Below are 26,665 nucleotides of genomic sequence, written 5' to 3'. Positions count from 1 at the left end.
CAAATTCCAATGTTCTTAAATTATCTCTCTTCAAACACAACTACATGTATGTCTGGGCAAATTAAAAATGGGGCGAAATTGTTTGCAAATAACAAAGGGCAATAATCACCCTGTATACAGTTTTTTGCTGTGGGAAGTAACCTACCTGTAGTTAAAATTAGGGCTGGGTATTGGGGGAAATTTGTATTGGGATATATTGAAACTGTTTAAATTATAAAAAAACTTGAAAAATTAGATGGTTTATCATCTAGCAAAACTAGACACAGGTAGTCAGTTAATTTGTACCATGCATTTTAGGCAGTCCACTGATCTGGTGGAAAAAGAAAATAAAACATATGTGCAACAATTAATGAATTTATAGTTACAGCTATATGAAATGAATGTTTAGACTGATTATGTCAACCTGCAGGGAGACATAATTACAACTGCAACAGTGCCTACTAATGATTCATGAATTTAATTTTTTGTGGGTTTTATTCCTGCAGAAAATTCTGATGATCATGGGTCACCGCTACCAGAAGGACTTCCAGTGGGTGAGAATGACTCATCTGGGGAGAGGCATGTTTGGAAACTGTCACCTGGCTAGTGACTACAATACAGAGTACCAGTTCTGTATCAAAAAGGTATGTATAACATCAAATACTAAAACTTACTGCATCAAATACTGTAAACATACAACAATACAGCATCAAAACTACAATACAGCATCAATACTGTGAACATACAACTACAATACATCATCAAAACTGTGAACATACAACTACAATACAGTATCAAATGCTTTAAACATACAACTACAATACATGATCAAATACTGTAAACAAACAATTTCAATATAAATACCATAGACAATCAATTACATTACAATTTCAATACAATTCAAACAATTTCAATACATTTCATACAGCATCAAATTCTGTGAATATACCACTTCAATACAGTATCAAATACTGTGAACATACAACTGCAATACAGCATCAATACTTTAAACATACAACTACAATACAGTATCAACATGATCAAATACTGTAAACAAACAATTTCAATATAAATACCATAGACAAACAATTGCAAAACGGCATCAAATGCTGTAAACATTCAATAACATTACAGCATAATGTAAACATATATTAACGAAAATAGAGAATATGAGATGGGGTTCTGTATCAAATACTTTAATACATTCACATATATGGACATGTAAAATGTTGTTTTTCAACTGTTTAACATTTAAGTCACCTGAAATCAGGGCAATTGAAGTCAAGTTTCTAATTATATATGTATTTTAACTACACATACCGTATAACTGGTATTTTTTACGTGCTGCTATTTTTTACTAATTTTTACGAGTTTTATATAATCCTAAAAATTAAACGCGTAAATTTTCATGGAAGTAAAAAAACACCGCACGTAAACTTTCTACATCGTACGTATGAGATTAAATGTTGATGACCTTCAGCTCAGTCCCTGACAGCTGTACATGTAGGTATATTTGAGTGGTTTTGGTCATGTGGTGATAACAGTTCATATCTTTCATTGAGTCTTGAGTATTTTTTAAAACTACGTAGAACGCCACATTAGTAGCTAGATTTCAATCACTCAGTCAATAACTATGGCGGGGATACGAAGCTATTTCAAACCATTATCTACAATGCTATACCCAAATGGATCGCTTAGTTTGAGAGAGAAAGAAAAAGAGAAAAAAATTGAAATGGAGTTGTCTTTCTTTTTCCCCGTAAATCGAACTGAGACGAGCACATGGTGTACATCAATGATGATACCCAGATTAATAGGAATAAGTTAAGTGTATATCACATGAAATAAAGGTAAATGAATAAACACCATCATTTTGATTGAGGACTCGTTAACAGAAAAATGATTTTCTGATTTATATGTGTGTTAACTGTAACAAAGTCATGGTGAAATTTTACCCCTTTTGCCACAGATGATTTTAATTTTTACAGACATGTCCAATTCGTAAAAAAATTACGCGTAAAAATTCAAATCGCCCTATTTTAAGACAAATTCGTAAAAAATCACAGCAGTAAAAATTACCCGTTATACGGTATTACCAGCTTCTTTAATAAGCAGGCATGAAGCACACAAAAGGTTTAAGTTTGAAGTATTTTTAACTGGGTTTGAGTTAAACTATCTGTTTTGACAGGCTACAGATGCATCTAAGTAATTCGGCTTTAACTCTCTCTTCATGACAGATTCACATCTCCAAGTACCGAGAGGATGAAATCAAGATCTGGTCTGACTTGGAACATCCCAACATTGTCCGATTCCATGGGGCCCTTCGAAGAAAGGAGAAAATTTACATTATTTCAGAATTCATTCCAGGTGCGTGTAGTTCAGCATGTTGATAAAACTCTTTGTGTAAACTTACGGATAATCGCATCAATTAGTTCACACCAAGAAGGTTGAGAATCTGAATGATGGTAACGAAGCAAAATAATATGTTATTAATAGGCAGGTTTATAACAGGTTTGAAACAGGCTGTAAGTTTTCTACTAAATGGTACCGTACTTCTTCTGCATCTTTTCTTCTTCTGTCATTTTTCCTCGAGGTTTTTCAAGGATACAAAATAGTGATGAATTCTTCTAATGTTACAGGGGGTAATCTTACGGAGATCATAAACGCACAGAAGACCCTGATGAGGCGTCTGAGTCAGAGGAAAGCTTTGCAGCTTTTTCAGCAATTGCTGCGTGTTTTGGTTTATCTAGAGAAGAAGTCAGTTATTCATGAAGACATCAAATGTAAGTAGAAATAGCTGGATCAAAAAGATTTTAAGCCTAAAAATTTTGCATGAAAAATTATGGCGTATACATGTATAGGCTTCACAATTAGGAAATACTAGGTAATTTATTATAGAAGGAATGAGTATTTTGGCTATTTCTAAATTAAAGACACAAAAGAAATAGTTCAGTGAAGTAAAGCAGCATTGATGAAATTGAATTGCTTTTTGCAAAAAAATTTACCAATTGAGAAAGAAACACTCTCAAAATAATCATTTGTACATGTATGTATTATGTTCATTAAGCAGGTTACATGAACCAGTCAGCACAGAATTGAAACCAAATTTCATGGGCATATAAAATTGATTTGATTTGAACAAGTCGTTTTTTTTTTCATTCTTTAGCTGACAACATTCTATTAAGAGAAGACGGCAGAGAGATTGTGCTGGCAGACTTCGGAGTTGCACGACGTCAAACCACGAAAGTTTCCGGTCTGGTTGGAACGCCGACCCATTTTAGCCCCGAGAAGGCGGAGAGCAGTGGACACAACTACAAGTCAGACTTGTGGGCGTCTGTATGTGTCCTCCTACACATCCTGAGCGGGGACCCACCCTGGGTGAAGCGCTACCCCAATGCCACCGCCCTCCAGTTCCTGGTATGATTTATGATTTGGATGATTGATTGTTGTTCGAAACTGAATAGAGTAATGGAAAAAGTTGTTTGTGTAGCTAAGGAAAAAAAGTGATGGTAAAATTTGTTAAAAACTGAATAGAGTAATAGAAATAGTTGTTTGTTTTGCTAAGGTTTTTGAAGTACCAGTATTTCTGTTTTTGGGATCGGAGTAAAGTTACAAAAATTTTTTTTTTTTTTTGAGTATTTCTGTATTTTGAATCTTACTAGAGGTTTGGGGGAAATTTGTTTGTAATGAGTATTTCAAAGATTATCTCTATACACTGGACTGTTATCCGTTCAGGACCAAAATCGCTGATATTAAAAAAGTGGAAGGGTATAAGCTAGTGGTAGGTTTCCCCTTTCTGCTTAAAAAACAGACAGAGAGAGGAGAGGAAATCATATTTTCAAATTTTAATATTTCAGTAGTTAGATAAATCCAAAGGAACCTATATATGTATGAATTATTTATGTTTCACAACAATCGGAAAAATGGAAGGAGCTGGGTTATGAATGTCACAAAGAAGAAAATATAATATACGGAATATGCAAACCATGTGTAATTTAGGTTGCTGTCAAAATATGTGCTTGGTAATTCTACGCTGATAAATTTAAAACTCTTTTTTAAAAATCTGATTGCAGATAGCCACTAAGCCGGCTCCACTGGAGGACATTCCACATAACATCTACACAGATGTACGGAATCTGATTGAGCAGGGCCTTGAGAAGAAGCCGGTCAACAGACCCACTGCTCTAGCCCTCCTCCAACACCACGCCTTCCAACTTGTTAGTAAGTGAAAATGAAACTAGCTTTTCAGGGCTTCTTTTGGTTGATGGAAAGGAATAATTTTTCTTTATAATTGGGGTTTTGGTTCATCACATTATTTTTTAAAGTCATTAGATTGAATTATTTCATAAAAAAAATTCTAAAACGAAAAAAAATATCATATAAATTTATTCTATATTTTTACCTTATCTTTATTTTTTTTTTGCTTTAATTAAGTAAAATTACAATTACAGAGTAAAAAAAGTTAAGAAATGTTAGAAACACTGAATAAAAGTAAGAAAACAAAGTCAGCCTATTAAATTTTTAAAGGTTACCAGTAATAAAATAATTAAGAAAATCGTTGGAATTTTTGTTTTGTTTACCTACTACAGATGAGCGTGGTGACAACCTGTATTCTGTGCTCCCATCTGGAAATCTGACCGAGGATGACACCCACCTCCCCTCTTCGCGACTGACCGGCCAAACCCAGGAAATTCTGGAGGAGATCGAGGAGAGCATTAACCACCCGGAGAAAATCGAGGAGATCTTTAACAACAGGCTGGTTCTCTGTGATGACATCACCAGTATACTGGGAAAGTCCCAAAAGGTAGAAGACGCGTCGGCAGTCACGGACAAGGATTTTCAATTACAGACTATATTGCAGAATGGGAGTTTTACGCAGGACTTTCCTCCAAGCTCGCCAAAGGAGGCCACCGCTGTATCTTTAAGAATACCTGGAACGGTGGTAGAACAAGGCCAGGGGGATTTTAAGAGTCGGGAAAACTCTTTTTATCTGGAAAGTCTGAAGAAGTCCACCCTGGCCACACAGGAGGATATATTGTCAGACAGCATAAAGGATCCCAGCGAGCTAATCAAGCAATATCTATATGATGATTTGATCTTGAATCACTTTCCTTTCCAAGAAACGAACCTGACTGTGCTGCCGCTGTATGTAGAAGACGAGACGGCTCCAAACCATTTAGACACAACAGTGACAGGTGAGGTACAAATTCCCGAAAGCCCTAACAATATTCCTATGTTTGAGAGCATTTTAAGCAATGAGACAGAGATAGAGAGACTTCACACCAAGGTTCTTTTAGAACAACTCTCCAAGACCAGCAGCAACAGTGACCTGCTTGCAGCTGCTAGCCCAAGCCCACAATTCAACAGTGGAAGCCAAGGCGGCAGCAGCGATTTCAATCAGGATCACATCATACAGACCCTCATGGAGAAACCTGAAAATGACAGCGAGGCTCCAAGCAGTTCGGCTAGGAGCGAGAGCACCAGCAATAGGTCGAGGAATTCCTCCAGTTCTGCCATTGATGAGTCAATAATGAATTTCTTGGAAGTGCCGACTGCTGAGACAAGTTGTCCAAGTACCAGTACCATTGGAGGAAACCTCCCCAATTCCATTTTGTTTGACTTTGATTCCTCCAAGTCGAAGTCGAGCGAGAGTTTTCACACACCTGGGGAACATATTCCAGAGGAGAATGAAGAAAAAGTGGGCAGCGAAGAAAAAGTGGGCAGCAAAGAAAAAGTTGATGGAGAAGAAAAAGACAACACAGATGCAGAGAAATCTATCAAGGTAACGAGAGAGGAAGGTGAAGTTCAAGCTTCCTCAGGACAGAAGGAAAAGAATGATGGACTTGGACAATCAAAGATGATTCCATTGGACCTACAAGGTATGGATATATCGCCACACAACACCATGTTTGATGATTATGACAAGAATATCAGCGACGACGATCTGTTTGCTGTTGATGAGACTCCGCTAGATAGCAGCAAGTCTGAGGAAGAGACCAATAAAACCAAGTCAGGAAACTCCCTGAAAGACAGCTCCAGCCTGAACCTAAGCGGGCAGGAATCGGGAGCATCTCAAAACGAGGCTATGGTAGCTGGACCTATACGGCCATTCACGATAGAAAAAGATCCTCGTGACCCCAGTAAACAGCAGGTGGTTGTGGACACTGACCCAAGTAAGGCCCTCTACCCACCAACCTCCTTCAAAAAGGCCCTCCCAAAACTTGACTTAAACTTAAGAAAAAGTCAGCCCAAGACTCCCAAGGACAACACCAAACGCTTTTCCAACCCGGATGTGGGAGGACCTTACACTCCACTAACCCCTCAGAATTACTACACCCCCCAGGTGAGTGCACGCAAGCCGTTTCCTAATTATCTGGGCACTCCCACTTCTGGCTATGTCACGTCCTCTCCGAACAGCATGATGAAGCCCGGTCCTTTCCCCTCGCCTCGATCATCCTCTCCCAGGAGCCAACAGGATGAAGAAATAGGTAAGAGGGACGAAATGTCTGAAGTCAAGATGGCTCATCATATTTGATGCCTCAACATATATGGAAAAGTAAACAGAGAAGGGAAAAAAAATGTTTAAAATCATGGTGTCTTAATTGATCTCTAAACACCATGATTTCAAACATTTTTTATAAAACTAGTTGAGAGAGGGAGGAAAAATGTTGGAAATCAAGGTGTCTTGAAATTTGAAAAAAGTAGCGGAAAGGGGGGAGGGGGATATGTTGGAAATCAAGATGACTCGATCAACATATCTGATTGAGTGATATTTAATTGGGTGGTGGAAAAATGTTGGAAATCAAGGAGTCTTGACATTTTTTTTTTCATAAAAACCATTGTAAACTGTAAAGAGTTTTTATAATGCAATTTTCATACTTAGTCTAATTGTTTGGAATAGCTAGTACAAATTATGGTTAACTAATATTAATAAAATATATTTGGAGAAATACTTGGCAGTCAATAAATATGTACCGGTTACAAATATATCTATGGTTAATTACATGTTGGAGATGTGTTGCGGTGTTATTTTCATGCTGTTTTGTAAATTACAGAAGAGTTGACGAGAGCTTTGTCACAGCACAGTGAAACCTATTTTGCTGAAATGGTAAGTACTGAACTATTGTCAAGTTTTGGGGGGTTTTTTTTATCATAAATGCACTCATGTGATCTATTGCAATTTACTGCCTTTAAAATTGTGTTGAGTTTTTATTCTCTACAAAATAGACATTTATTAATTTATACATTCTTGTATACCTGCGTTTAACAGTCGTTATTCTTTCATGGTAATCATGAAAGAATCCTCAACAATTGTATAACCTTTAATATCCAGATAATTTCAATTCTTGTAAGTTTGATTAGCTGGTTTTAAATCACATTTACCAGCTTTGGTATTATGACCATTTTTGAATTTGGTCATTTGTTGTAATTTCTGTTGTAAAATGTAGCCAAAATTTTACACGTATTTCTCAAAATGTACTTGGTTTGAGAAAATATTACCTCCTTGATGAGTTTTTGGAGAAAAATACTGGTATATGCGTAAGTTGTATAATTATGTGCTTTGTTTTTTGTAGGATTTTTATATGGATTCATATTATTCACTTGCACAAGGTGAGATTCTGCACGAGAAATTAGAAGAACAGGATTATGAAGACAGTCTTCAACTTGTAATGGGAAAATATGTCACCATGGAAACAAATGGCAAGTTCTGCATTAATATTATACTTGTCTGTTGCCATGGAAAATACGATTATTGATAAATTTTAATTGTTGTTTTAAAATTTATTGTGCTTAAATTTTGTAAAAGCGGTGAATAACAAGGCTCGATCGTTCCATAATGACATATAGCAAAGAATTATGAGCCATCGGCATATGATTTGTAACTTGATAGCTGAAATTAAAGTAATAATGCTTTGGTTGACATTTGAAATGATTTTTTGTCATGTCCTTTGATATTTTGATAATATATGATCAATGATGAGAAAGTTATGTTATGAATGGAATTAATCTCTACCTTTCCTTTTTTAATAGAAAAATATGTTAAAGTTGCCATTCGAAAACTAGATGGGGGCGAATTCACTACAAAACTGTCTTATGAGTATAGCAACAAGTCGTGGAAGAGTTTTGTGGAGGAAAACTTCTGCATGGTAGGTGTAAAAATTGTCATCATGATTAAGTTCAATGAGATTAAGAGGGCTGGGTGGGCGTGGCCATTGTTAGGCTATATTTACCTCCTTCAGCAGGAAAATGTTTTTTTTAATTTACATTTGTGTATTAAGTTATGCTTGGACTTCTTTTTACACAAAATGATTTTTTGACATATGATATAAAAGTACTGTAAATATGTAAATTAAAAAAAAATCAATTTTGATTACCAGTGTACTATTACATGGTTAGTATTGGTTAATGATTAGTAAGCTACTAATATTTTTATTTTACTTATTACTGGATTAATACTTGTATATGATACAAACGGGAAATAACTACCACATCCAAGAACATGTATTGAACTTTTCTTAACTCAGCCCTAGATCTACATATTTAGATATTGTTTTATTAATTAAAGAATCTTTAAAACATTTTTGAAAACCTGAATAAAGTGTTTATATTATAACAGATGCAGACAAATGGTGTCGAGATGCTGACCCTGTGTTTTCTGGACGACTCAGCATTAGACCTACAGGAGCGACCAATCGACTGCCAGAGAAACAACCATGTGACCCTAAAGGTCGTAGAGGTCACTGAGCATGGGCGCGACGATCTACCTTGGTACTGTCAGAACGGGATCTGCAGGGTGGGCGGGGGAATCCCAGTGTAATCGCTGGACTGTGTCACGCGTAGAGATGGTAACCAATCAGAAGTGAGCAACTTGTAGACCGAAGTTGTGGCTATATGTTTCATGTTTATTTGGATGCAAACCAAGAGAGGACTTCTGAATTATGATGGCACATTTGTTATTTTGACTTGTTGTTATGTGAAAATGACATTTACATACTAGTTTCTGATTTTTGTAAAACTCTATTTTAAATTGTTTTCGTTTATGTGAAAAGGGAGTGGGTATCAACTTAGAATGTTAAAAGAAATAAAATTATTTCAATAATCATTTTTTGGTAAATATGACATTTTTTGCTGTAGGGATTGCAAAGTTTGATAGATGGATATTTATTTTTTGTAAGGATTTTATGCCTTCATCACTTTAATTTTTCATAGCTTTATCTACCAAAAATGTTTTTTTAGGTTGATTTTTGTGAAAACTTCAAAAGCTTTTACAAGCTAGACATCCAAATTAAAAGAGGATTATTTTTTATTTGTTTTCATTTTGCCAATGAGTGCAGTTGTTTCTTTGATGTGGTTTTTTTTTTTTCCAAAGAGAGTGTATAAAAAATTTGCCATGACTTAACATACATAATATACTAGACTGTACTAAGGAAAGTTTATTTTGTTGAATATGTTTATTGCTTTAGATTTTACAAGGGAGGGAGGTTATTCGTTATGATTCTGTTACTCCATGACTATCCCTCTTTAAATTTGTGTACATCGTATTGATTTGAAATGATTTTGTCTTCCATGATTTTGAACCTATAAACTTCCTCAAGTTTTATGAATGTTATTTCTGGGGGTTTTTTTTCCAAATGTTTGTTATCACTTATACAATGTATATAATTACATCTTATATGTAATTACATGTATCTATTATATGATTATAGTGTCTAAGCTTTAAATGCTCTGTTCATTACATGTAACTCACTGGGTTTTTTTTTGTTACACCATTTAAGGCGGCTGGGTTGCCAGATGTACCTTAAACTCTAAGATTTGATAGTTTTAGCTCAAAACTATACATGTAATCCAGGAAGGAAAAATTTCATTGCTCTTAGCTTTAGAATTTGAGAATATTTTCTTAATCTCTGTATAGTGCCCATCTTTTTAAAAGGAGATAAATTTACTCTAAAAAGGGCGTTCAGCCTTCAGACCTCTTAATTTTTTCTCAAATTTTCCTTTCCTTTCATTTATTTGGCATACTTTCTCATTCATTATTTTCGAATTTGCCTTTTTATAAATGAAGAAAGGAGGATATTAGAGATTGAAATGGTTGTCATCAATATTTTTCATTTGTGGTACATGTAATGTAATTCTACCATACAACTGTAAATAATCTTTGGGGCCATAGAAATATATACCTAACAAATCTGTGATAAAAAATAAAATGTCTCTATTGTTCACTTTAATTCCAATCTTTCTGCACAATAAAAATATTTATCATATGAAATATGTATAGTTTTTTTTTCTCCAAAATCAACCATATACCTGTAAACATATTTTCCAAGTTATTAATATCATGGAAAATCTTGGTCTTTTAATGATTCTTTTCTAAATTTCTGAATGGACACTTACAATATGACTTCAGTCCACCAATAATTTCTCAAAATATCAGAAGACATGCATGCTGAGATTCTGGACATTGGAAGCAAAAGATAAACTTTCTCATGTCCAAAAGAGCAGCTAACCCTGCTTTTGAGACTGCAGATCAGCATGGGATTTACATAAACGTTTTTGATACAAATGCATACATGTATTTTGTTCTGTTCCATAAATTCCCAACAAGTTTAAAATTTGGTAATTTTACAGAAAACTGTTTATTATAATACGATCTCTCAGTTTATTTTAATTCGTTCAATGCCTGGGGTTGTAACATACACACTTGAACTGCAGACATCTGTAGTTGGGTTGGCGTGGATCCACGGTACACTGCTGACCGCAGTCCGAGTCTGTTGTACAAACTGTAGGAAGGAAAAGGACAGTGAAAATCTAATCTGAAATTTAATCATTACATCTCATTGTGCCATAGATAGAACGGACATCTTTTTTTTTTTTCATTTAGCAAATGGTAAAGTGCGATATTTTTTTTCTTTTGGGGCTTTCAGGAAACTAGAATGCACAGAATTGCGCAATCTAATTAAAATTTGATCCTTAACGCTTTCATATTTGATATGTCGCCCCTGTGAGGATCTCCTCGCAGCGACATATCAAATACGAGAGCGTGAAGGATCTAATTTTAATTAGATTGCGCAATTCTGTGCATTCTAGTTTCCTGAAAGAGAGAATTGGGTATTACATGTAATATGATTTACATAATTTATGCTGAGATTGTCTTCATCATGTGTTAGATATGGTTAACGATTTATTGCGCATTTTCATATTCAAAACTACTTAAAATATAGTTAACACAATGTCACATTGAAATTCATCAGCTAACTGTTACACATTTTGACAGTAGAAGTAAAAATAAGACCAGACAATAAAATGACCAATTTCGGCCTCCCTAGCTAATTGGATGAAATAAAATCAAATGCAAACGGTTTTAGCGTATTCAATGACCATTATCACTTCGGACTTTTGTACTTTTTTGAGAATACTAGTGATTACTTACAGTACGCTGACGTGCAGTAACACTGTCCCCCCTCACAGATCTTGTAATGGGGAGGGATACAGTCAGTATCACAGTCGCTTACAGCATGGCAAATCTCGCTGCGTACCACACGCAACGCACCAAATACTACATAGACAGAAGTCATATAATATATATATATATATATATATATATATATATATATATATATATATATATATATATATATATATATATATATATATATATATATATATATATATATATATATATATATATATATAAAGTACATGTAAACGTATGCACAATTTGAAAAGAAAAAAAAATCTGGGTTTTTTTTATTATTATTTTACTTTTTTCCGAAGCAAAAATGGATAAGGCGTGTAAACTGCCTACATTATGACGGATAAGATACTGAAAAATTAAAATATCAATAAGTTTGATGAAGAAGAAATTTATGAAATTATTCAAAATAATGCATATGTAATTGTTAGATCATATTGAGTAAAATTTCCGCGATTAAGAGAGGGTGTAGTGAGCGAGGCGACCAAGCCCATTCTTAATTGCGTAAATTTTACTTAATATGATCTAACTTACTTAAAACATGACCAATTTTTAACTTTTTTATTGGCTGATAGAAACTTAATTCTGCGCTATAATCAGATATTGTCTTTTTTTTGTTTACGGCTCTCTAAGCTGTTAATCGAAAAAGTGATGTCGCTTTGAACTTGAAAAATTCTTAACGATTAAAAATCATCACTTCATACAATATTTAGCGACTGTTGATTGGATGAAAAATCAACAAAAAGTTTAAGGAGTGACCCACTACATATTCCAAATATTATTTTGTATCCCAAAAATTTAACGTTTCAGAAAAATAATACAAGTTCGAAAATCTTGACCAAATTCACATACAGAGCAATAAGACACGCACTTTGATATAGGTCAGTGGCGTCGGAAGCAAATTGAAAGTGTGTCTGTGTGTGGGGGGGGGGGGGGGCTAGACTTATCATCACAAATCTCTTGACAAGCAAAAAAAAAAAAGAAGCCAAATTCCCAAAATCATGAAATTCCTTATCCTAGGGGGGAAAGGGGAGGGGGGGAGGGGGGAGGACGGTAATATATATATATATATATATATATATATATATATATATATATATATATATATATATATATATATATATATATATATATATATATATATATATATTTATATTAACTCCAAAATAAATCTTTCCTTCCTACCCAAAAAAAAAAAATTCCAATGTGAAATTTCTAATGGGGGCTTGTATAACTATAACTGCTTATTTCAATATCACTCTTGATATTTACTTTTTTTTCTTTTTCATTCCTTACATTCTACCAAAAATGCAGGGCAGGGGCGGCACCTTCCCGATACTTCAATTTTTTTTTTTGTAAATTTAAGAAAAAATATGTTTGTTGCGAGAAAAAGAGGGGCGGGGGAAGCTGGTACTAGCTCCCTGAGGCTGCCTGATAGTTAGGTCTAACTTTTCCAAAAAAGCAAAGCCCCCCCCCCCCCCCCCCCGGTTCCGACGCCCATGTAGGTTGTGGGTTCGATACAACCGGAATTTACGCAATTTTTTTAAAAATTTTTTTTATCTTTTTCAAAACTGAATGTACTTTTGCAAACTTAAATGATTACATTATCGAAAACATTTGAAAAATTATTTTACGACGAAACCAAAATAGGCATTTGTGCTATCTAATTCACCCACCTTCAAATTTGTTACAAACTACTTTTAAAGAAAACGAATTTTAAAAGCTTACCTATTAAGATAGACAAAGAGCAGACGACTTTCATGGCGCTATAGGAAACAGATGAACTGACTGTGAACTGCATGATTGCGATTGTCTGTTGACACATATAAGTATTATTTGCTGTCAGTTCACCGCTTAATATGAAATATTAATCCTTCAACAAGCCACTGGGCACTGTCCCAGATGCGTTAAATTAAAAGTTGTTTTTGATTTGAAAATATTGCATTTTATTTTTATTTTTTTTTTGCCCCCCCCCCCCCCCGCCCCAAAATTGCATTTTTTCATATTAATATCTTTTGTTTGAATACGACAACGACAGTGTGGGCAACTAGACATGTATTTTTAAAGAAGGAAAAAAAATCCTTAAATTCCACTATTTTTATCTACATGTACAAGTAATTAAATGTCATCCATATCATACATATTGTGTGGATATCTACCGAGTATGATTCTTTTTCTTACGGACACTTTAGTCAATTCATAGCTCGATAGAAACTAACAGGACTAATATCTACACGCCCCGTTTATAATCACAGATTGGTCGAAACCTATAGCGACAGAAGAGAAATCACGGACTGCACAAAATAATCATGCTGATGTCAGACTCAAAATCCCATGGGAGACGATTTGGCTGTTTCTTTTAGTTAACATGTAACGTATTGATGTACATTGACAATAATTTAGTTAATCTTCATGTAACTTATTTTTTACAATAAGTTTATCAATTTGAATGATATAAAAATAAACAATAAGATGCTTTCTTTGATAATTCATGCGGATTATGAAGGTTGCGACATTTTTGAAAAATAACAAACCCGCTAACGCAGGTTATGCATTTTTTCTACAATGTCACCACCTTATATACCCGCATGAACCACCAAAGAAAGCATTTTATTATTAAAATAATACGATTAAATATCAAAACAGTCATCGATGAAACGTATTTTACTCATTGGACTCTCGGGTTCATAGTGTTATCGCAAAAAGACACCGGAAAATATAAATACTAGTATATAGCTGTGGATTACAGTTAATTTTCGTAAGAAATAAAGGAATTCATACCTAGTAACAGTTACATGTAGTTGATGTAAATATTTAGGAGTATATTTCAGATATTGTTGAACTTTACCTACTTGTCCTTACGGCGTGTTGTTCGATCAACAAGTATACAGATGTCATCTACAGCTGATGCTGTTTTTGGACAATTATACATGTAGTAGTTCACTTGTCAACAGTGCTAATCAGCTCGGGGATACTAATAATAAAGGAAACGCATTATAAAACGCATAAAACTCGTTCAATAAAAAATGATACTATAAATCACGCTTGGGGAACCAATGTATAATATTATCTGAGTTATTGGACTGTGTCCCCCCCCCCCTCCCCCCCATAACAAACTTATTCCATTGGAAGCATGTACCATTTACCATTTATCAAATGGTACATGCTTCCAATAAAATTAAGTTGTTATTTCCGCTGCAAACGGAATACGCAGATTCAGGAAGTACTGGGTCTTTTTGTGTGACACGAAGCTCTGAATTTTAAACTTCAAACTTATGGCAAAAGTAGACATCTTTTACAATGTTTTTAACAGTCACTGTTATTTAAGAAATAAAACAAGTTATATCGACCTTATGTATCAACGCTGGTGTTCCCCACAAGGTTCAGTATTAGGACAACTGTCATTTCTTATTTACATTAATGATGTAGCAAGAAATATATCATCATTCAGTAGACTTTATGCTGATGATAATTCATTTCAGCATATTATAATGGTGTTCCGATGGGGCCACTTCGACCTTCGCACTTTTGCCTTTAGGTCGAAGATGCGAGAGTGCGAAGTTGCAAAGGCGAAAGTGCGAGAGTGCGACGGCGAAGGAGCGAAAGTGCGAAGATGCGACGGCGAAGCGCGAAGATGTGATGGCGAAAGTGCGAAGGCGAAGGAGCGATACTACTATCGCCCCTTCGCCTTCGCAACTTTGCACTCTCGCCTTCGCAACTTCGCACTTTCGCCTTTTTTGATAGCATTCAGAAAGTCTCGGTCGATTACATAGAATTTGATGCAGGCACCGTACTCGCCAAGGTTTTCCGATTAATCCATGATATAATTGGTACGCATGCGCTAGGCCATTGTGCTTACTATCACCGTGCAAAATTCACTGTTTAATTATAACTTTATTTTGGACTTTTCTTTTAAAATTCAACATCTGTTTCGTAATATTTTCTCACAGTTTATTTCTTACAAAGTTACTTATTTATTTAGTGATTGACACTTTTCGGACTCTATATGTGATTTCAAAGAGACAGAGTGCCATGTCTCAAGGACTGTTAATCTCTTAAAACAACATTGTGCAATTATCAGTTTTTCATGTCTTGGACATCAAAGACTCATTGAGTTTATTTAATTATTTTATATATGTGAACCTTTCACTCAGCTTACTTATGTCATCACCTGTCAATTTATACTCATTGTTCAGATTCTTATAAATAATTATGTACAATTGTCAACCGGCAGTCTGGAATACGGCGGCCAGCCTCGGCCACGTCCGACTCACCCAGAGTCTTGAGTCCGGAGGCCACTACTGGCCATATCCGACTTGTTTGTAAAATGTCTGTCTGTTAAAATGTCATAATGTTGCCATCGTTGAATCTCGGTCAATAAATGTGGAATCCTGCATCAATTGCCTGTTTATTTCTCTGGAACTGTATACTGGTGGACCTTCGGGAATACGGCAAACCTACCCTTCGTTTTTACCTTACGGCCCACAGCGCGCCTACACCTTATACCTTATACCCTTTACGCCAACATTCCCTCACCCGGTTCGTACTGCACACGACCGATGCAGATCCAGAGGAATTCCCTAGCACCGTAAAATCTACGCGGTCACAATTGGTGGATGAATCCTAAGGGTAACAACAACGCCCGGGGCTGCTGCATACATTTTGCAGTAGTCAGATCCTGGACCTCTTCAGCCAGCGAGTTCCCCCATTGAACATCAACTCAGTCTCAACGTAACAACGATGGACAACAAAAGTTTCAGCCGCCATGAACTATGCAGACAGTTTTCTCTATTCATCACCAGGAAACAACGGTCAACTGTAGAAACTTCAGCTGTCCTCAAACGTCCGTCACCGGTGGAAGAAAATCAAAGAACAGAGGAAGAAATGTGATATGCCATTCAAAACACGAGGACGTGTTTTCCCCGGAGCGGTGGGAAACTATCACCGTGCAAAATTCACTGTTTAATTATAACTTTATTTTGGACTTTTCTTTTAAAATTCAACATCTGTTTCGTAATATTTTCTCACAGTTTATTTCTTACAAAGTTACTTATTTATTTAGTGATTGACAATTTTCGGACTCTATATGTGATTTCAAAGAGACAGAGTGCCATGTCTCAAGGACTGTTAATCTCTTAAAACAACATTGTGCAATTATCAGTTTTTCATGTCTTGGACATCAAAGACTCATTGAGTTTATTTAATTATTTTATATATGTGAACCTTTCACTCAGCTTACTTATGTCATCACCTGTCAATTTATACTCATTGTTCAGATTCTTATAAATAATTATGTACAATTGTCAATCGGCAGTCTGGAATACGGCGGCCAGCCTCGGCCACGTCCGACTCACCCAGAGTCTTGAGTCCGGAGGCCACTACTGGCCATATCCGACTTGTTTGTAAAATGTCTGTCTGTTAAAATGTCATAATGTTGCCATCGTTGAATCTCGGTCAATAAATGTGGAATCCTGCATCAATTGCCTGTTTATTTCTCTGGAACTGTATACTGGTGGACCTTCGGGAATACGGCAAACCTACCCTTCGTTTTTACCTTACGGCCCACAGCGCGCCTACACCTTATACCTTATACCCTTTACGCCAACATTCCCTCACCCGGTTCGTACTGCACACGACCGATGCAGATCCAGAGGAATTCCCTAGCACCGTAAAATCTACGCGGTCACATTACTATGAATGTTTATAAATATTTTAATGTGTATATGTGACATATATGTTAACCAGTGCTGGCTATGCCTAATTATATACTCCACATTAAATGTAATGTCCGCCATTATGTATACATACGCACTTCCAGACTCCTGTCACTTACCAGCTGTCTGTTTACCGTGGATGAAACACAGTAACATTCTAATTTCATTATGCGACACTCCTTGCTCATGTATGGATCTAGAGGGGGAGAGGGGGTCCGCCCCCCCCCCCGGAAAATTCAATATTAATAATTTCACACATGAAGTAAAGGGGGAAAGAGGGTCCGGATCCCCCCCCCCCCCTGAGAATTTAATTTTATTAAATATATATTGTAAAATCTCCAAAATATGTCTCAGACCCCCCCCCCCCCCCCCCCGCCCAAAGAAAAAGTTATGGATCTGCACAGGCTGTTGAAAATAAATTCTAAACAAGAGGCCCATGGGGCCACATCGCTCACCTGAGCAACAATGGGCGTTCAAAAGATATTGTGCCATATGGTCCCTCGGTAGAATAACAAAAATAAATATTGTCAAGTATTCGAATTTTACACTTATTTTTGCATACACGTAATCTTTGACATTGTACCTTCATGAAATACTATTTTTACCAGAATAAGAAAATCCTTCGCAAGATATAAAACTAAACATTTGGTAGGGGTATACTGGTAAGTTGTTAACTTCCTATTCCCTATATTTTTGTTCTAACCCCCCCCCCCCCCCCACACACACACACTTTGTAAAGCGATCAAAATATATGAGAGCATATAGGTACATTTTTTTCATCAACTACATACTAGTTATTGTATTTTTGAAAAAATATAACAGTTATCGTATTTTATTTTTAAAATCCTACATGTATAGATGTGAAGAAGAAAATTGTACCTCAATGTGCTCAATTCCTCAAATTAAAAACATTCATAATTTTAATTTGTCTTCTCCATTGTAATTAAATGACTGTTATTTACCTTGCGTACAAACCAGGATAATTTTCCGCTGTGATATTTTCTTAGGAATAGCGATAATTACTTTATCCCCGCAACAGAAATGTGTCAGAACTATGGAAACTGTTTTAAATATGTCGTTTTTATTTACTCGTGTATGGAAAATTATCAAAATTGATGTAGATTTCACATTATTTATTGTATAAATAGGGGGCCCCAGAGAGTAGGTATACACAGAATATCATTCTTTTATTTTGTTTGTACAAGTATTTAACATACTCTAATTCATATAGAATTTCTAACGTTCAACCAAAATTTCAGCGTCAATCGTAGAATTATAAGCAAGATACAGAGCTCACAGTTCGCCTAGGTTTGAGTCATATTTTGTTCACATGAGTTTATTACATTCAGCTTAAGATTTTTAACCTGGTATTTCCTATTCAGCATTTAAAATGGAAAAAAAAGAATGGCCCAAGATTTTAAATTCTTTTATTCACTCAAGACAAGTTCACTGGTATTTGAGGCTCAAAATGAGTTTATACAAATGTACACAAACACAGTCAAAGATCACATGTACAGTAGGAGTAATAATGACGAAAGAAGGTTATTAATAAGTTTACAATACAATAAGTTGTTAAAGTTGGTTTCTGGAAGAACAGACTTTGAAAATTTTCTTAATAAATATTGACAATTGTTTTACTTTTTTAATCTTTTGTTTTTAAGATCTATGTACAAACATAGAATTGTGAGCAAATCTCTGTATCTTGCTTATAATTCGAAGCTTAACACTCAAATATGGTTAGTAAATAGAAATTGTAAACAATTAAACACAAGAAACATGCACTATAACAAATAAAGAACACAATTTATTTTTTCGAAATGAATCATATATATACATGTATATACCAACATATTTCCATTAGCGATATCAAACTCTATTTAAACTGAATAAACTAGAGAAAATGCCGAACATCTCAACAAAACCTATTGCATTAATCTACCATTACGCAAAAGATAATGCCGAATTACCGATAGAATGAATTGTATTTCAGTACTCTTTTGATACATCAGATTTTGCTTAATTTGCGCAGGTAAACAGTTAACTGTTTGATTTACCGAAGTCTCTGTTTGATTTGATACGTAAAAATCACGAAATACAGACGATAGTTCCCAGGTTACAAAGCATAAATAATGAAAACGAAACGAAAATCAGAGCAAGCTAACACCAACGTCATGTGTTAACTGTCAACGCATTGAAATATTTAGCCTCAATTTACTTCACAAAATCGGCACCAATATATTTGCATGTTTCAAAAATTTCCCTTCATACGCGAACTGTTGCATAACAAGCAAATTTATCATAGTCAGATCGACCCTTTTTCGTATAATGTCATGGCTGCTTTAAACAAAGAACCTCGTTTTAGAAGTATGAGTACGAGTCTTGGTAAAATGGGTATGCAAACCCGGGCCGTGGCAAAATAAAAGCCGGTCAGATCGGCAATCATCAATTCCAAATACGCACTATTTTGCAGCAATATTTACAGCGAATACAAATATACTGGTTTATCAAATATCCTGAAATTTTAATGAGATTGGCAGATTAATAACTGCCAATCTTTTGTTTTGCCCAGGCCAAGTCTTGCCTACCCATTTTACCGGATGCCGAACTCGAAGCTGAAACACGCCTTTCCTTTATTATTATTTTCGTAATAACTCAGATTTGAAACAGAATTAGCACTTAATTTTTGCAATTTATATTTTCCTTCCCATAAGGATAATTTATGCTCAACTACGTTGAATTGGAGTCCGTAGTTCGTGAGAAGAAGATTTTTAAAAATGCACCCCCCTTTTTCTACAGTTTCAAGGTTTTCTCCGCTTTGAAAACAGATCGGACTTTTATTTCTGCAATTTGAATTTGCCCTTCCATAAGGATGCTTTGTGCCAAATTTGGTTGAAATTGGATAAGCGGTTTTAGAGAAGAAGTTCAAAATGTAAAAAGTTTACAGACGGACGGACGGACAGACAGACGGACAGACGGACGACGGACAAAAGGTGATCAGAAAAGCTCACTTGAGCTTTCAGCTCAGGTGAGCTAAAAAGTTCATCGTCTGCCTCATATGTCCTTTTATACACTCAGCTAAAATTGTCTTTAAATGATAGAGAGCTCCACAATTATAAAAAGACGAAGGCGAAAGCGCGAAGATGCGAAGGCGAAAGTGCGAAGTTGCGATGGCGAAGGAGCGATAGTAGTATCGCTTCTTCGCCTTCGCAACTTCTCACTTTCGCCTTTGCATCTTCGCGCTTCGCCGTCGCATCTTCTCACTTACGCTCCTTTGCAGTCGCACCTTCGCACTTTCGCCTTCGCAACTTCGCAATGTCGCATCTCGACTTAAAGGCGAAGGTGCGAAGGTCGAAGTGGCCCCATCGGAACACCATATCATACACTAAAAACATTGAAATTGTATTGAACCATGATCTCTTAAAATTCCCAGCAACTGGTCTGACAAGTGGTTATTGTTTATTCCGCTAAAACAAAAGCTTTTTTTTCACAAAGAAACATGTCGAAGAATTTCCGAGGTTATTTTATTCAAAGGTGTAAATGGACTATGTTTTCACCCAGAGACATCTTGGTTTACTTTTTTTCTAATGATTTAAGTTGGTCTCAACATATTAATAATATAGTTTTCTGCTCAAGATAAGATTTCGTAGTTCCTTAATCCTATATTGCTCATGTTTGAAATTGTAATTAGTAATGCGTTCTTCTTAGCTTTTTCTTGTATATTAAGACTTTGTTGATTGTGCAAATCATCAGCAAGTTATGATGATATCACACTTTGCACAAGATTATATTAAGTTCATTTTTCAGTCTCCATTTCTTTTCATTTAATGTAGGACTTGCATCATGACCAATCATATCTTCATCGCCAACTCTTCCAAATCCAATAGCAAGTCTCCTCCCATCAATAGACAATTTAACATCCTTTGACTGGTGTGTTTTTGCAAATGCATCAAGGGTTAAGGTCAAAATCTCTGGTTCTGTGGCGTCGTCTCCGTAAGGGGCTGCTGCTTTTGACAAAACAGGATCAGATGGAACGGCAAAGTGAATTTTACATTCTGATGTGCTTATTCTAACATTTCCCAGTCCATCGCCATAAGTATACCCACGAAAACAATTACTCCTTTTCCTTAGAAAAGTTCCTTAACTGTCAACCAAAATGCCATTTTTTTCACAATACTGCATTGAAGATGCTGTGGGGTTTGAAAAGATATTAGCAACATCAAACAACAATTAGATCATTATGTTGTCAACACGTTGGCCTGAACAAATTCACTTAACAACAGGAATACAAATTTTCAATGATGTTGTTTTATTGCAAACTAGGGTAGCTTCTGATGAGTTCAAAAAGTTCATGCATACATGTATCTGTTTGAAAACTCTCAGAAAAATAGTTGTTATCTGTAATTTTATCAATTTCATGTGTTTTTTTGCCTGTGATGATCGAAAGATTTCTTGCTTGGATATTTATATAACATTTCAGTCCATTTTTAATTTTGGATTTTATATCACTAACCAAGATGCCAAAGTGTATGCTTCGGTACATTATAATTTATGTTCCTACACTTTTATCAAACAATTTTTGTCTTATGCCAAATTTCTCATTTTTCTGTGTCCATTGACAGTTCAAGGTATGATATAGTACTTTATTCGGATCTATGAACTAAACCCACAGGGAAGAGAGAACATAAGTAGTTCTCATCTACAAAAAAAAATCATTTGTATAATAGTATATAATAATAAGTACAATTAACCAGGCACATCCTTTGCGTATGCATAAATTACGAAGGCTGGATCGGACCGTAGCCATTTTTAGGTTACATTTGCATCCTTTATACATGTATTTGAAGAGATCTGTATTATGATAAAGAAAATTACTCAATTACTCAATTACTTTAAAGCTTTTAAAACATTGACATTTCTTCTTCTTTTTTTTCTTTATTTAGTAATATTTTATGACCTAAAATGATAAATGATAAATCTAATTAGTAATTTGTTGACCTCATGAAGAGGTCGTTCGAGGATGAAACCCGAACCCATTCTCGAAATCAAGCGGCATTGATTTCAACGGTCATTGCATGGACTTATACAAGCGATCATATTCGTCATTTTGCTAACTCCAACGGCTTTGTTTCTGAAATTCCTAGTCATTGGAAAAAGATTACATACAATGTACATGTTAAAACTATTGTAATAGTAGTGATATTATTCGCCTTCAGGTAGCTACATGTATCTCAACTACCCTTTTTTCTCATGCTAGTGGTCTTTTGCCTAAAAGTGTATCAAAAGTCACATCAATCTTTTTTTACCGGTAAAAATTTTGGTACTGCTAATCTTAAGCTTGGTCCTGGTGATATTAATCTTGGCACTTGTAAACTTAATCTTGGTACTGGTGATATTAATGTTGGTACTGCCGATTTTAATCTTGGTACCCATGATCTGAATTAATCTTCGTACCTGTGATCTTGGTCTTAAAACTGCTATCGTCAAACTTTGGTACCAGCGATCTTATTCTTTGTGCTGTTGTTTTCATGTTTGTGGTACCGGTGATCTTCATATTGGTATTGGTGATCTAAATCTCGGTATCTGTGATCTTAATCGATGTTCTGGTTTAATTATTATCATAATACCGAAGATCTTTATGTTGGTACACGTACCGGCGGTCTTAATCTTGGTACCGATGATTTTAATCTTGGTTCCGTGATCTTCATCTTGGCACCGATGATCTTGATTTTGGTACCGGTGGTCTTGATCATAGTTATCTTAATTATGGTATCAGTGATCTAAATCTTGGAATCGGCGATCTTTATTTTGGTACCGGTTACATGTATCTTAATCTTGGTACCTGTGATCCTCATCTTGGTATTGGCGATCTTGATCTTGGTACCGGTTATATTAATCTTGGTACCAGTTATATTAATCTTGATACCTGTTAATTTAATCTTGGTACTTGTTATCTTAATCTTGGTACCTAATCCTGGTATCGGCGATCACAATCAGGGTAGTATGGTTCAGATTCTCTTATCTTTGGAATTCGGAATTAATCACGAGGAAAAACGTTAATTTTTTTTTTAGAATTGTACCACTTAAAATGAATTATATGTAATATACTGGTATCACTAAAACTTTGACACAATCTAATAACTTAACTTAACCTGAAACCATGATGATAATAAAATCTTGTACACGTTCTGTTTTAAAACAAAATTATTAATTCAAAAATGTAACGAATACATTTTAGATCTGGTCCATGTTATGAATGTTTCATGAGCAATGGGCACGGGCTTCAGTGCCCAGGACATCATAAGGTGTCATCTCTGCGATAAAGAATCTCCAACGCTATACTGCGAACTCTGTCACGTACACCTATGTACGGTCTGCGCCGGGAAACACCTCTTGGATGAATCCAAAGAACATAGGGTGGTGTCGATCAAGAACAGAAGTTCTGATCCTATTTGTCCGAAATGTCCGACACATACCTCAAAACTTTGTGAGCTCCACTGTGAACAATGTGACGTTCATATTTGTGTACTCTGTGTTTCATCTAAAACACATAATGGTCATGATGTCGTAGAAATTTTGGATTTTTTCAAAGGCAAGAAAGAAGTTGTAAAAAAGGATTTACAAGAACTAAAAAAGTCAATTAATCCCAGGTATAAAAAGATAGCATCAAAAATCCCAGTTCAAAAATCGGAATTGATTAAAAACTCCCAGAAATTAACAACAATTATTGATAAACGTGGTGAAGACATACACAGAAAAATAGACACCATTATCAACAAAATGAAATCTGAAATTGGTGAAATGGAAGTGAAGTACCTGAATGCCCTTCAAAAACAGGGAGATGAAATTGCACAAAATATTTCAGAAATCACACAGAGCATTCATGAACTGCAAAAATTAATGCGCTCCAATGATGTATGTCTTGTCTCTGATTATAAATCCAGGAATTCTGAATTCAGAAAACTGCCCCCTTTACTAAATATTTCTTTACCAACTTTCTCGGGAACTAAAATTGACACGGATATACTCTACGAACAAATCGGTTCTCTTTCAGTTCCTTCAATGACAACACAAGAACATGTGTATATAGAGTCTTTGGGCTTCTCTAGCAGAGAATTACTGGACGTACCCCGAATCGTTAAAACTGTAGACACAGGGCTTACATTTTTATCCAGTGTAGCCTGTCTGAGTGATGAGCGAATATGGACCATCGGCCAAAGCACCGCGATGAAACTCCACAACCTGCAGGGACAACTTCTAAAGTCAATCAAAACCAAGTCAGGAAACGCACCGGAAGACATAGCAGTTACAAAGAGGGGAAACTTAGTTTACACTGACCCCAAAGATAAATCATTGAATATAGTAAATAGTGCGATACAAACTGTGATCAAACTAATAGAATGGATCCCTCTAAAAGTCTGCAGCACTTCCTCTGGTGACTTTTTGGTTCTTATGCTCAAAATGGATAACACACAAACAAAAGTTGTACGATACGATGGTCCCAAAGAGAAACAAAGCATTCAGTTCAATGAAAGAGAACAGCCTCTCTTTTCATCCAATCCTCCATTTGCTTACACAAAATACATCACTGAAAACAGAAACAAAGATATATGTGTAACTGACAATGGGGCCTCTGCAGCAGTAGTCGTTAATAGGGCCGGAAAACTCAGATTTACTTACACAGGGGTTTCTAACAAATTATTTGATCCAGTCGGCATCACGTCAGACAGCCAGGGTCGGATCTTGATATCAGACTGGTACAATTGCATTGTTCACATCATAGATAAAGACGGACTGTTTCTCCGCTACATTGACAACTGCAATTTACGCTATCCATGCGGAATATGTGTAGACTCTAGAGACAACCTCTTGGTGACTGAAACTGGAACAAGTACCTGTAACGTCAAGAAGATCCGATATTATAAGTAAACAGTCTCTGCTTCTATTTATCAACTAACTATGCTTATACAATTTGAAGCGTAACATGTGTGTTCATGAGTGTACATATGCAGATGCCCCTCAACACGCATGAGATCATGAACTTCAAATACTGTGCTGACTTTGGCATTTAGTGCATGTCTTTATACTTTTCATAATTGTGAACTATTCAGATTAATATATTAACACTCACATTCCATATTTTATGAACCTTTTGGTCAGAATGGGGTTCCGAGACTATCAATTAACCTTCAATTTAAAGGAAATGGGTTTACACGACCATAAACAAGTATAGCTAGCCTGGTGAAAATAGCAAATTTCATATAATACGGTTATCTTGGGAGTAGTATTCAAAATCTCTGTCTGTCCGTGGGTCCCAAAGGTTCAGATATGGTTCAAATATGGAATCCTAAATGTAGATCCTTTCCTGACGAAAATAACGAAGTTCTTTTCCATTTCTTCGTGTACGGTTCAAGCTCCCAAAACAACGGCAACAAATAAAGATACATGTACTTAATAAGATTAGTTCATCCCAATCTGAAGAAAAGCTGCAAAGAATAAGCATCATTCATCTAGTACAGCACAGAGACAAAAGTGGCTGGCGTGAATTTTATTTGAAATTCACATTAATTTCAATAAAGAATAAGTAAATAATTGTCAACATTTAAATGACAAAACAAAATGTTAATGTCTGATAGCTTTATTTTTTAGTAGTTTACTTTTTACATGGAGAGAGAGAGAGAGAGAGAGAGAGAGAGAGAGAGCACACTCAAAATCCTTGACTTATGGGGACTCAATCTCTGAAACATATTTAGCACCCACGTTATAAGGAATATTACATTTTATGGGGCATGCCGTCTATCCTAATAATTCTACCACTTGCATTTTTTGAAAGAGCATGCACAAATAATGTAGATAAACAAAAAAAACCAAACATTTTTTTCCCTAATATGCCCTACTAGATTATCTCACTGCGAATTGTTGCGTTTTCCACAAAACAAATACCCCCGGAATCTTTTTCTTCTTTTTGGAACACCTCTGGTTGATTCATATGATAAATTTGGCAGGAAGAAATAATATTCGACGCGTGCCTGTTACATTGACGGTTGCAGCTGAAGAAGTTATTTGTGGGCCTAAAAGTATGTATAGATAGTTTTTTTTGCTCTATTTAAACAATTTCCTGTCTTTGATTAGCTGACATTTGCAGCATTATAGGCAACATGTAAACTTTTGAAGCTGCAATGGTTCTGACAGGTTATCGGTAATGACGGTAACATTAAATTGTATGTATTATCATTAGGAGAGGAACATGTAAGTTGTAAGAACTTGTTTCTAATCATCTAGTGTAATTTACACAATAAAGTATGCTATAATCAGGTTTTTTTCTTTCACAAAATCAGGTAATTAATATATGAAACAAAGCACCCCGTTTCGGCGATTTAGAACCATTTCAACAAGACCTTGCACTTTAAGAAGTTGTGTCAAACAGCGATCTCACGTAGGGCTGTCTATTTCGATTCATTGCTGACCACTTTGAAATCAAGAGGATTTGTTTGACTTTTGAGCTAAG

General features: G+C 35.5%; 3 protein-coding genes across 5 annotated transcripts in view; 2 read left to right on the top strand and 1 right to left on the bottom strand.

The window, feature by feature from the left end:
- The window catches only part of LOC128162728 (uncharacterized), a 34,770-nt gene extending 24,535 nt beyond the window's left edge, over positions 1-10,235 (top strand). For 2 of the 3 annotated variants that reach the window (XM_052826068.1, XM_052826066.1), the window contains 10 exons: positions 486-623; positions 2,214-2,343; positions 2,616-2,759; positions 3,143-3,393; positions 4,050-4,197; positions 4,566-6,464; positions 7,032-7,084; positions 7,551-7,677; positions 8,008-8,123; positions 8,594-10,235. In XM_052826068.1, the coding sequence (XP_052682028.1) occupies positions 486-623; positions 2,214-2,343; positions 2,616-2,759; positions 3,143-3,393; positions 4,050-4,197; positions 4,566-6,464; positions 7,032-7,084; positions 7,551-7,677; positions 8,008-8,123; positions 8,594-8,794 (3,207 nt within the window). In that variant the 3' untranslated portion in view covers positions 8,795-10,235. Of the gene's footprint in view, positions 1-485; positions 624-2,213; positions 2,344-2,615; positions 2,760-3,142; positions 3,394-4,049; positions 4,198-4,565; positions 6,465-7,031; positions 7,085-7,550; positions 7,678-8,007; positions 8,124-8,593 lie in introns of those variants that run through there. The other variant, XM_052826069.1, reaches the window with a different exon arrangement.
- A 374-nt stretch (positions 10,236-10,609) lies between these two features.
- Positions 10,610-13,256, bottom strand: LOC128162729 (serine protease inhibitor Cvsi-2-like). Its single transcript, XM_052826070.1, has 3 exons — positions 13,175-13,256; positions 11,405-11,530; positions 10,610-10,754 (listed from the first exon to the last, which is right to left on the bottom strand). The coding sequence occupies exons 1-3, from the start codon at positions 13,245-13,247 to the stop codon at positions 10,648-10,650; spliced, it is 306 nt and encodes a 101-aa protein (XP_052682030.1). The 5' UTR covers positions 13,248-13,256; the 3' UTR covers positions 10,610-10,647.
- A 10,092-nt stretch (positions 13,257-23,348) lies between these two features.
- LOC128163851 (uncharacterized) lies at positions 23,349-26,665 on the top strand. The gene has a single exon (XM_052827524.1). It carries the CDS (start codon positions 23,428-23,430, stop codon positions 25,084-25,086), a length of 1,659 nt encoding a protein of 552 aa, XP_052683484.1. The 5' UTR covers positions 23,349-23,427; the 3' UTR covers positions 25,087-26,665.

This window comes from Crassostrea angulata, chromosome 9 (assembly GCF_025612915.1).
Source record: "Crassostrea angulata isolate pt1a10 chromosome 9, ASM2561291v2, whole genome shotgun sequence".
Classification (NCBI taxonomy): Eukaryota; Metazoa; Mollusca; class Bivalvia; order Ostreida; family Ostreidae; genus Magallana; species Magallana angulata.
This window is presented reverse-complemented; position numbering and strand designations above follow the sequence as displayed.

Bases quoted from the DNA above. Each gene is read 5' to 3' on its own strand.
- LOC128162729 (XM_052826070.1), bottom strand. From the start codon at position 13,247: ATGCAGTTCACAGTCAGTTCATCTGTTTCCTATAGCGCCATGAAAGTC. The intron at 11,531-13,174 runs GTAAGCTTTTAA...CTGTCTATGTAG, and splicing joins CTCTTTGTCTATCTTAATAG to TATTTGGTGCGTTGCGTGTG. The intron at 10,755-11,404 runs GTAAGTAATCAC...TCCTTCCTACAG, and splicing joins TTACTGCACGTCAGCGTACT to TTTGTACAACAGACTCGGAC.
- LOC128163851 (XM_052827524.1), top strand. From the start codon at position 23,428: ATGGGCACGGGCTTCAGTGCCCAGGACATCATAAGGTGTCATCTCTGC.